The sequence below is a fragment of the Alligator mississippiensis genome, chromosome 2, assembly GCF_030867095.1.
Source record: "Alligator mississippiensis isolate rAllMis1 chromosome 2, rAllMis1, whole genome shotgun sequence".
In the NCBI taxonomy this organism is placed as follows: Eukaryota; Metazoa; Chordata; order Crocodylia; family Alligatoridae; genus Alligator; species Alligator mississippiensis.
This window is the reverse complement of record NC_081825.1, coordinates 231,089,541-231,101,598: the sequence shown is the minus strand read 5'-3', so window position 1 is coordinate 231,101,598 and position 12,058 is coordinate 231,089,541. Positions and strand designations below refer to the sequence as shown.

General features: G+C 44.2%; 1 protein-coding gene across 20 annotated transcripts in view; it reads right to left on the bottom strand.

Moving 5' to 3' along the window:
- RAD51B (RAD51 paralog B) overlaps positions 1–12,058 on the bottom strand; it is a 700,041-nt gene that overhangs the window by 661,280 nt on the left and 26,703 nt on the right. For all 20 annotated transcript variants that reach the window (XR_009460145.1, XR_002086863.2, XM_019476911.2 and 17 more), the window contains 3 exons: positions 8,830–8,966; positions 2,292–2,411; positions 559–742 (listed from right to left, as the gene is read on the bottom strand). Coding sequence is in view for 18 of the 20 variants with exons in the window: in XM_019476911.2 (XP_019332456.1) it covers positions 559–742; positions 2,292–2,411; positions 8,830–8,966 (441 nt within the window). In the remaining 2 variants the exon portion in view is untranslated. The remainder of the gene's footprint in view (positions 1–558; positions 743–2,291; positions 2,412–8,829; positions 8,967–12,058) is intronic.

Below are 12,058 nucleotides of genomic sequence, written 5' to 3'. Positions count from 1 at the left end.
AGAGTGGGCACAGGCAGCCCCATGTGGGCTGCAAGCGGCTGCAGCATGGGGTGCTGGCTATGGGGCAGAGAGGGGCCGCTTCTCCCCCACTCTCCTTCCCTGCCTGGGGTTCCCCCTCCCCCACTTACCTGCAGTTCCGGCATGGGGCAGCCATGTGCTCCCAGTCCAGAAGCCCCAGCTGGGGCTTCCGGCTGGAGGAGCGGCCCCGCTGTTGTTGGAGCCCAGTGGGCTTCCCCTGGGTCCGACTGCCCTTGGTTCCTGTCATTTTTGACAGGAACCAAGGGCAGAGAAATATTAATTTTCTACATTTTTTAGGGGCCCTGCGGGCCAGATAGAATGGCCTTGTGGGCCAAATCTGGCCCGTGGGCCGTATTTTGCCCACCCCATACTATACTAACCAAATAAACTAGTACTCATTTTTTACATGAATTTACTAATCTTAACTGGCTGGCACAGGCCCATTAAAACATCTTTTTTAATGCTTTTCTGATTTTATGACTTAGTACAATTGATCAGACTTTCAAAAATGGGAGGAGGAAGAACAAACAAACAACTTACTGGTATTGAAAATTCCTCAGCCAAGTACTTTAACATTGATGCTTCTCGAGCTAAAAAGTTGCTTCTCTCTGTCAGGTTGCCTTGAAGTTTGGTATCGAACTCCTTTCTGACTACTGAGGCAACAGAATCAATTATTACAAGTTTAACTTTCTTCGAAATAATTTCTTCTTCCAAAGACTCAATCCTTCAAAAAAAGAAAACAAAACAAAACTTAGCTGAAACAATACCATTAAACAGAATAATGTTAGTTAACACTTAAAAAACCCCTAAGAGGAATATTTTACAGGCCTGAAGCTAATCAAAAATAAATATTTGTTAGGGCCAAACTTCTAACTGCAAGCTGTTATCACTGGATGGGTAGGATGATGTAGAAGCAACAAGGATACTGCAGTCAGCCCTGTAATACAAAGTGCCCCTTCCAGAGTGGGGCCTGGAGGATCCACAAAATGTGTATTTTCAAGTCCCAAGTCTATCCTGTGTAACCCCTGTATGGAGAAGCACTGTATGTACAAATGTGGTGCAATTCTACCTCACTCACAACAGAAGCATCCCATTTCTAGCAGGGAGCCCTGTAGAAACCCAGGACATGGTTCTGCTCTATATACTTATGAAGTTAACAAAAATGGCCAAATAGCTTTCAAATATGCATACACTCTCACAGGGCTGCATCTATTACACAGATTGGGTACTCTGCCATTAACACAAGCAGCATGGCATAACCTGTTTTCATGATAATGTATCTTCACATGTTGACCCAAAATAACAACATGAAAGCACAAGCTCACATAATGGCCTTTCTGGCTGATAGTTGAGAGAGGACTCCTCCTCTCCTAGAATCATAAAATGTAGGGCTGGAAGGGACCTCCAGAGGTCATCTAGTCCAACCCCTAATACTGTTGCAACAAGATCCAAAGATCTCCTTTTCTTCATTGCTGATGGGGTGGGGAAAAAAAAGTTGTAAGAAGACATTCATGGAAGAACAGGGAACCACTTTTACTCACTCTACCAAAGACTGACCCAGAGCAAACCCAGTGCCCTTTAGCTGCACAGATCCCATAAGAACTAGGGGTAGGATTTAATTATTTATTTAGATTTATATCCTACCGTATCCAAAAGGCTCAGATTAGCTTACAATAAATAAGCAACGCACAGGTCACCCAAACAACACCCCAAAATCTAAATACTCCAATTCCGCCTTCCCCAACTGCCTCTCTGCCCAACCCCCCCCACACAAGCAAACCAATCCAAACCATACCTCCCAACCGCCATTCACATCCAGATACAAGAAAACCTCGATTTCTACTTTCACCCCCTTCCCTCCCAGAAAAGTACATCTAACTCCTCCCCTTCTCCCAACAAACACAACAGTAAATTCAAAACACCCTTAATAAAAATTATGAACAGATTTTGTGTAGTTTCTGCACTGTTGGCTGTGCATCAAGGTATACTGTATTACAAAATTCAGAACTTTAATAATCACCAACGATCCACTAAATGAGATGCCTGAAAACATTTCAGAAAGCTTCAGTATGAAGATAATGTAAGATTAAATATATGCATTATGGCACAAATTCTTTTTGCAGTAAGTTTTCCTATTCGAACTTGTTAGACGCTGTAATGTAAACACCCAAAGAAATAAACTTCTACACATAAGCCTTGGGATGTAACAACATTTGTAAAAGAGTCAGTCCAGCAAAGATGGGCTTCTTGTTTGTTTTGACAAGCAACAATACCTTTTCAGTACACTCTCACAGGTGAGCTCCCGATATAGATGGATGCTACGGGTCATTGAAACCAATTTTTCTTCTGTGACAAAATAATTAGGGAGCCGATGTTCTGCTATCTGAACCAACCTGCCAAAAACCAAGAGGTATGTCACTGAAAAGGCAACAGAAATCTGGTATAACAAGACAGTCTTCCATTGTTATTTCCCCCAAACTGCCCACAATATCAAAGGAGACAAAGAGATACAAGATTAAATAAATCTGAGAAGGGTAAGGAGATACAGACAGGAAGTTAGCAATATCTGACTTCCTTTTCTAACAAGGAAGCACATTCCAGTGGCAACACTAGAAGACAGAAGATTAAGATTCCACTCTGAACCATGCCACTGAGTAACTATTGAAGTGGAACAAGCCTACTTCGTTAGAAGTAACAAAACCTCTGCGTCACCAACTTGTGAAATGGTATAAAAGGTAAAGATTTCAAGATTTGGATACAAAAGGCCCTATTAGAGTGCCCAATGGTATTATATTTCTGATTCATAGAATCATAGAAAATCATAGGATCACAGAAAATTAGGGTTGAGAGGGTCCTCAGGAGGTCATCTAGTCCAACCCCCTGCTCAAAGCAGGATCATCCTTAACTAGAACATCCCAGCTAAGGCTTTGTCTAGCTGGGTTTTAAAAACCTCCAAGGTTGGAGAGTCCACAATCTCTCTGGGTTACTTGTTTCAGTGCTATACTACCGTCCTAGTGAGAAAGTTTTTCCTAATAACTAAATCAAGTTGCAGCAAGGGAAATTTATCAGAAATAAATGTATTTAAACAAGAGTATTGTTCATGCCACACCATCTCGTCTTCCATTTTAATACTATAGTGAGATCATAAAGTAGAACTTATGAAAAAAGAGTCTTTAACAAAAAGTTCCATCATAAAAACAGTATCATGACCTTATTGCAAAATCCACTGAACAAGGAAGATGCAAGGGAGAAAACCCACTACAGATATAAAGACTTGTAACAGCAGACCAATATTTTTCAATTTTAGTCCCTACAAGTACTCAATCTGTAAGTAATAACCTGGCATGGTGTTAAAACCCATAGATTCCACTTAGGTGGAGGGAGCTGTACGGACTCAACACCTTTGAAAAGAAACCATTTTTATCAATTCAGAAGCCTAACTTTTTACATTTAAAAAATGTTAGCCCTTGGGGCCACTGTAATGTTCTAAATTGTTCCTTTTTAGGACAAGGGTAAGAAAATGCTTAAGTTCCTGAGTGCAATATGCTCACTCTACTCACTATATGTGTGAAGAGAGTGACATCTGGTGGGTAAGATTTTTTTCCCAAAACATTGCAATTCTGAAATAAAACTAATGGTGTAAGTAAAAGGATTCCTCATATGTTTTACAAAAACCTCACAACATCATTACAACTATAAGCATCTAAAGTGAGTTACTTTTCAGCACTTTGGCTTAGTTCAAAAAACCAAACATGAAACACTAGATTGAGCATTAACATGCCTATCCTAAAGCCATAAAACCTTATTGTTGTAACTTTCTCATTTCTTTCCTCCTACTACTTAGTATTCTTTCAATTGCAGCTAAAATTTCAGTGCAAATTGCTCATGGCATAGTAAATTACACAGCAGGCATATTCCAGGGGCTGTCTAAATAACCAACATATTTTGCATGGCAACTAACCTTCAAACTGATGTATGCTGAGTGTCACGGGGCAACTAGCATGGAAACACAATGGGAAGTTGTAAGATACAGCATAGAAGGTCCTTGTGTTAATAAATACAACTATTGCAAGGATGTCACAGTGACAACAGGAGATCAACACCTGGACTAAAAGCAGTTGACTCAACTGCAACTCAGAGAAAACCAAAGGGAAGCTGGTTAAAAGGAGACAGCTTCATGCGATTAGTTGGGACCCTGGCCTCATCACCAGGAATCCTGGTGTTCTCCGTTTAAAAATCGTAAATTCTCTAATAATCGGGGGGCTCGGGGGGGGGGGAGAATGCAAATTCTCTGATTTAAAACCCCCAAATCCATGTTTTTCCATTATTAAAATTAAACACCACTATACATACATACATACACACACGCACAGAGAGAGAGAGAGGTATCAGTTGAATACAATGTTTTATTGATATATTAACAATTTTAAAGCAATTTGGAAGCTTATCTGTGCCTCAGTCACTATAATACAATAAATTCTAAGTATGTATAAATTTTGGCATTTGATTTTGGGTTTTTTATCATGGAAAATCAAAGCTCCCCCTGCCCCCTTAGCTCACCAGGATGCAGGTCCAGCTGCAGCTCTCCCCCAACTCCCCTGCTTTGTGGTGCTGAGCAGGCCTAATATGTTGGTGCCCTGCCCATGCCATTGCTCCTCACTCCACACCCACAGCCCCCCGGGCCCTGTCAGTGCCCCTCACTCCTCAACCAGAGCCCCTCAGCCCTGCTGGCACCCCTCATTCACCAACCAGAGCCCCCCAGCCCTGCTAGTGTCCCTCACTCCCCAGCCAAAGCCACTGGGCCCTGCTGGTGCCCCTCACTCCCCAGCCAAAGCCCCCAAGCCCCTCCAGCCCTGCCAGAGGAAGACCCTAACTGCAAGGGCTACAGGGCCAGGGACCCGGGTTTGCAGCTCCCTACTCCCCACAGCAGCATCCAAGCCCCAGCTGCCGCCCACGGGAAATGGTGGCTGCTGTAATGGAGTGGAGCGCAGAGCCCAGCTCCCCCACCCCCACAAATAGCATGGCCAGAACAGAGCCCATGTGGAGGAGGAGATGCAGGCTGCTTGCTGTGGGCACAGGGGCACCAGATCCCTGCTGCTGCACACACTCCCAGGAGGGGAATGGGGGACACATATCCCCCCCCACTGATTTGTGGGCAGGGTGCATGTAGGCTGCGGTCTTAGGGCTCCCCACCCTGGTGTCCAGTGGGTGGACCCAGCAGGGTCAGACGCTGCTGCCGAAAACCCCATGCCAAGGTGTCCTCTGCACCACCATCCCTGCTGCTGCTGGGCAGGCAGGGGGTGCCTTGCTATGGCAGTGTGGGGCTCATGGCAGAGGCATTGAGCTTCCCCGCCCCACTTCACTCTGCCCTGCCATGCCAGGTCCTGCCCACTGGGAGGGCAGCAGGTCAGGGAGCCCCGAGCCCACGGTGGGTAGCTGGCCTGCATCCCACAGACAAATCTGGGGGGTATGAGTCCCCCATGCCCTCCCCAGGAGTTTGCGTAGCAGCGGGAAGCCAGCCCCACCCCACCACCTCAAAAGAGCCACCCGTGGCTCTGTCCTGATTCCTTCCTGGGGCCCTGCAACCACACATTCTGGCCCCAGTCCCAAGCCGCATGCAGCAGCCCCAGCCCCACCCAACTCCCTACCTCTCTCACTATGGGGACCTCAATTTCCCTCCCCCCCCCCGCCAGACTTACCTGCACAGAGCTGCTCTCCAGGCTGCCTGGTAGCCACATGCATGTGTACATGCGCACATACACATGCATCCCCTGGCTGACTGCTAGGGGTGTGCAAAACAGGCCCCATTTGATTTGGATTCGGCACAAATCAGGGACAGTAATTTAATTAGTTGATTTGGATCACCATCCCCAATTCAATTCAGTCAAATCCAAATCTGAGGATTCGATGCTGATTGGGAAAAATCAGAAATTTGGCCATAGACAGCTTTAAAATGTTTTTTCTATATACCTCAAGGTACCAGGCACTACTCGTGAACGTTGCAATGCTGGGGCCCACAGAAGCACATGGCCCACAGTACCCAGTGGACTGAGTACTTCCGTCGGGGGGACCCCTCCCCGCACCCTCCCCACTCAGCAATTGGCCGTGGGGGGGGACCCTGGGTGCCCCCCCAGACCCAGGAGGCACCAGTTGCCAAGCCAGAGGGGCCCCTCAGCGCATTCCCCGGCAGACCCAGAAATGGACCAGAAATGCTTCTGGTCCACTTCCAGGTCTGCTGCTGAGTGTGCTGGGGAGCTCCTGTGGGACGCTCCATCTGTCCCAGCATTGACGAGCCGCCTGGTACCTTGGGGTATGTAGAAAAAACATTTAAAGCTGTATTTATGTCTGAATCTTTCCAAACCTCTCTGAATTGATTCAGAGAGTTCCGATTAGATTTGGAGAAATTAAAGGGTCTCCTGATTCAATTCAGATTCCACCAAATCGAATCAGCGACCAAAGCTTTGCATAGCCCTACTGACTGCCCTCCTCCTGTTCCCGCCAGCCTGCAAGGGTAAACTCACCATTCCCCACACTTTTCTCCTTAAAAGGAGAAAATCCAGGTTACCATGGCGAGCAGAAAACCTGGATCCCTGCTCAACACCAGCAGAGAAGGCATCCCCACATAGTTTCAGTGCTAAATAAGACATGTTACTATCCCAAGGTTCTGTCTAGACTAGGAAAAAAAGCACAAGTCTTTTTTAAACTTGTTAGCTTGCACATTTCAGTGATGTCCTACTATTTCACAGAAAGTGCTAATGATACCTAAAATATTACCAGCTAACATGTTTTCAGAGATTGCTATTTTCCTAGTCTCCAACGCTCTCTCCAAAGACTGCAGTTATCATCTGAAAGCTGTTCTGTAGTTGGTGTACAATACTTCTGAGACTTCAATCCACCTTGTCATAGACAGGTGTCCACACCAAGACAAATATTTGGCATAGAATTGTAGGGATAGAAAGGACCTCATTAGTCATCTAATCCAACCTTTTGCCTCGATGCAGGATATACAGTTCCTAAATTGGCCCAGACAACCTTAACTAAAACCCTCCCAGACCATCAATGGTTTGCATAATTCCATACAAGTGCACCATTCAGCAAATGCTAAATGTTACTTGTTACTATTAGCAGAGGCCAAAAGACCAAATGGAGTGTAATAGCTTTCCCAAGAGGTCAAGACCAAGACAGTGTGGTAAATCTCTGGCCTTTAATTTCCAGTGATTCTTACCCAGTCACAAACTTAATGAAAGACTAAAATATAGATTCAAATGGATGCATCTTTCTACTGAAAGTATAGAGAAAAGCCAGTGCCATGGCAACTACTTCCATTTTTCTAATTCTGGAAATACTTCTCTTCTTCAGCAATCCCTTGCAGTCTAGGCTGATCATCTTATCTGTGCATCTGAAGATAGCTAATGATGCCTACCCAGGATCAACAGACTCTACCGTAGCTCGGGCATGTGTTTCTGTATGGGGCTGGTGGTGCTGGATTCTTGATTCGGTCCATGACATGCTGTTTCTGCTGCTCCCACTTTTCTATCTCCTGTTGTTGTCAGGAGGTTTCAAAATACTGAGATCCCTGCTGCAGGGATCTGGAAATACAGTGGGTCCATGAACTGCCTACTATTGGGCTTCTCTGATTCAGTGATTTTCTCTCTAGGTAAAAACAATCCTAAGTAAGGCTTTCACTGCTCATCTATTTTAAATAAATTACTAACAGATAAATACTCTCAATATTTGCTTTATTCCATTTGTTAGTATTTAGAAAAAAATATTTAGATTTTGGACAGGGCTGAATTCCACTTTTAATCATAGTGTATCATACATTTTGAACTACATATAGCCCTCAGTCCACTGCAGGATTCCCCACACAGGGCAATGGGAAGTTTGAACAAAAATGAAAGGTAGGGTATGGTCTGGTTGTAGTAACAACACTTTCAACTATCACTAGCATCTGTTAAGTCACATTTAGCATAGTTCAGTGGGAAAAAATTCTCATCTTTAGGAACAGTGACATTTCTGACTTTTTTCTCTCCCTTCACGACCCTCCTGTTTACTTCCCACTTCTATGTTTGTGTCTCTTACTTCTGCATTTGCATCCTTGTATCAACTTCTAATTCTCCCACTGGGCTTCACACAAAGCTGATATTTCAAAGAATCAACATCACAAAGTATTGACTTCAATAACATTAATACAGGCAAAGGAATATACCTTTAGTTAGCATTTCAGGCTTTCTTCCCTCCTAAACCTACAACACTTTCTCTGTTTAAACTAACTTAAAACATTTGCAAGATTAACTTCACAACCACAAAGGCTAGAAATTTACTTTTTTCTTATATGATTACTCCAGATGCTAAAGCCACATAAATACATACATACAGACACTGCAGATTCCAGCCACATAAATCCATCAGCTGGGCCACATCCAGTCAACAGGCCAAGTGTCTGAAATCTCTTATACAGTTGATAAGCAATCATTTTTATTTTGCCTGTATTCAATATGTTGACTTACTGAACTTCTGCTTCCCCCAAAATTTCCCTAACTCCAGAAACTAAGATGCAAAAGAAAGATATACTGGACATGCAATTTTTCAGTTGCAAGTTTAATTATCTATACAGGAACACAGTTTCTAGTGATCGCATCAGGACTAGAAATCAGGATGCCAAAGATTTTACGAACACAAACTCTGCACCTTAGCTTCCCCATCTCTTAAAATGGCTGTCTTCCCTCACAGATATGTTGTGGTGCTTAACTACCACTTCAAAAGCTTTGTAAATATATACATCAGCATTTTTAAATATATACTCCTTACCTTTCAGCACTAAATGCAGACTCTGTGTCAATGTATATGACAGCCCCATCTAGTCCTCCCAGGCTGGTAGGCAAAGTAGCCAGCACGCTCATCATAATACAGAACTGAGTTTTGCCACAACCTGGTGGGCCAGTCACCTAAAAAAAAGTAAGTATCAGTATGAAGTAGTGGTATCACACTCCCTTCATGGAAAAGGTCTAATTCAATTTTTAATAAATGTTCATCACCTAAAATGTGCAGTGAGGACTTCATGCTCTCTATCCTTTGACCCACCACCCAGATCCTACTGGTATCAGTCAGAGGCCGACACAAAAGTTAGGGTAAAATAAGGCTTTTTGGTGGCAACTATACTTTTCGTTACTTTTTTGTTTGATGCCTTATCTTCAGTATCACTTGGTGAAAAAAAAAAAATCTACTTCCCTTTAGAACTAGCCATAGCCCAACCTGTGGGGGCAGGCCGAGCAGGGGAGTTCCCGCAGACAGTCACAGCAGTGTCAGGGGGGTGGTGAACGCCAACCAGCAGTCAGTGATCACCCACAGACACCGCCGACAGCAGCAATTGGGGACTGCCCGCAGACGCCGCTGGTAGTGCCGACAATGGGAGGAGTGAAGCAGGGTGGTACCTGCAGGCACCACTGGTGCTTCTCTTGGGGGGTGCACTACCTACACATCACCTATGGCCCAACCCTTTAGTCATCTTCCTTCCTCACCCTCCTTTCTCTGTCCATCTCATTCTTCCCTACCTTTGAAAAATCTCCCCTCCACACTGCCTTCCCTACAACTCCTATTTCTTTTCCCTCCCTTTCCCAACTCCATCTGCTAAAATGGATCAATGTTAAAATAATTACTTTTGATACCGAAGAGTCATAATTGGGCTGCAGAACTCCCATTCCAGTGAGATTATCTAGGGAGCCAAGAAGTACATGCGTGTTTCAGAGGCCCCTGCTATATGTTACATATATTACACAATTAACTAGTTAATCACACAATAAATTTAGACCAGCCATACGTGCAAAGTAATTATCATGCCATAAATGACTATCCAGATATAAAGAAAGTCAACCAGCTAAAAAGTTAATGCTTGAAAATGTTTAATAACTCCATAGCTGGTTTCTATCCAGCTTTAATTTGAATATGTAGGAAGGCCTAGAGAGGCACTGATGCAGTTACACTCACAAAGAATTATAGCTTGAATTGTACTCTGAACTTGTTCAGTTTGCACTGTATTTCTGATCCCATTATAGCCAAGATCCTGTATCAGTAGCATTTCAAAAAGCCAGAGCAGTTTGACAGCTTTAAGGTATGGACTATATTCAATCAAGGTTGATTGTTAATTAGCCAGGATCCTAAAGAATACACCTAAATTGCATGAAATGGCTCTAGCATATTGAACTACAATTTGATCTGGGAGAAAAGCCACAGGGATTAAACAGCAGCAGACGCGGGTCTCTGGGGGCACTAGTACACGTGATGGAGTTTTAATCCTTAGGGTTGCATTCTATGCCCCCTAAATTGAAATGGTGATTTTAATTGAAATAGTGGGTTCTATTTTTCCGTCACTCCTGTATATATGTTAGTGTCCTGGAGGCCACAGACACCTGCTAAAGGCAGAAGTGGCAGGAAGCCCGATCCTTTTTTTTTTTCCCTCCAGTGGAGCCTGTCCACCTCTTCTGCAGCCCGGAGGCCATTAATCTGTGCCATTAATCTTCAGCTTGCCCCCTGGCCGTGGGAGAGGTGGGCAGGCTCTGCAGAAAAAAAAACAATTGGGCCTCTTGCTGCTTCTGCCTTTGTCAGGTTACTGCGGCTGGCAGGACACATGGGCCGCCTGGGAAGGGGCTGGCTTGCCCCTGGGGCAGCGAGGGTAGGTGGGAGGAGGGTGGCTGCTTGTGGTGGCAGCTGGATAAGGCAGTGGGGACAGCGCACAGGACACTGGAAGCCTGGGAGGGCTCGGAGGAGCTAGCAGCCTGCCTGGGCGGCCCTGTACCTTGTGCACCATCCTTGCCACCTTCTCTGGCTGCCAGCACACCCAGCCACCCTCCTACCACCTCCCCACAATGCCCCAGGGGTAAGCTAGCCCGTTCGGGGGTGGTCCCATGTATCCTACCAGCCTCAGAAACCTGCTGAAAGCACAAGCAGTGAGGGGCCCAATCCTTTTTTTCTGAGGAGCCTGTCCACCTCTCCTGCAGCTGGGGGCCAAGCTGACTAATGGCTGCAATGTTTCACGTTGTAACATTGCAAACTAAACTATATCAAGATGTAGTTAAGTTTGCAATGATGCAAACTCATTTAAAACCCCAAAACTCTCATATGTATAATGTATGACGCCATTAAGCCACAGAAAGGGAATTTTTTGTCACATGTGCAGGCGCCCTGGGAGTATAAGTCTTCAAACTGAATACTGTTTGGCAATAGGTTGCACTTTGCCTGCAGCAGACCTCAGAGATCACAAAGAAGTTTTGTGTCTTATGGATGGATAATGAAATTGTAGTCAGTTTTGTAATACAATGTTGTTTAAATGCAAGTTTCACTGCCATAGGTTTCTTGGAAAATGACAAAAAAGTAGTTTTAATACCAGAGTGCTAAAGTAGAATAAATGCTCATGTGAAATGATCCAGGTTTGCTACAATAGAGAGCTGTGGGTCTGTATTAACCCTATTAAAAGCATAGCTGGAGGTAGGTCCAAAGACATGGCACAAGTCAAACATGATTCCCCCACCACTGACAAATGCCAAGACGTTAAAACCAAGACAGATTCCTAAAATAAACATATAAACAAGATTATATTTAAATTATTGTCTAGAAACGTACACTTGGCACCTACATACCCTACAGCATCATTCTAATGAGCATGATAACTTGAACAGAACTGGACAAGGGTTAGAAACCACCCAGAGAAAGAGCTAGCTAATGCTAAGCTCCCTGTCTGTTTACTGAGGAAAATACTAACCAACACAGTACGCTTTTTTTTTTTTTTTACTGGGTCTGCAAACCAAGCAAAATTACCCCTTTAAGTCTCGACTTGAAGACATTCTGACCATCTCTTGTTCAGGTATATGCTCTGTATCAATTGAATTAGGGATGAGAAAGTTAGACGTATATCAATGCAAGTAGCAGTCCCTATTGCATGTAAATTGTCATTGATCACATTGGCCAGGAGTTGTCATATTTTTAAGTGAAAAAAACATTGTTTAAAACTACTGCACATCCTCCAGACCAAGACAGCCAAGTA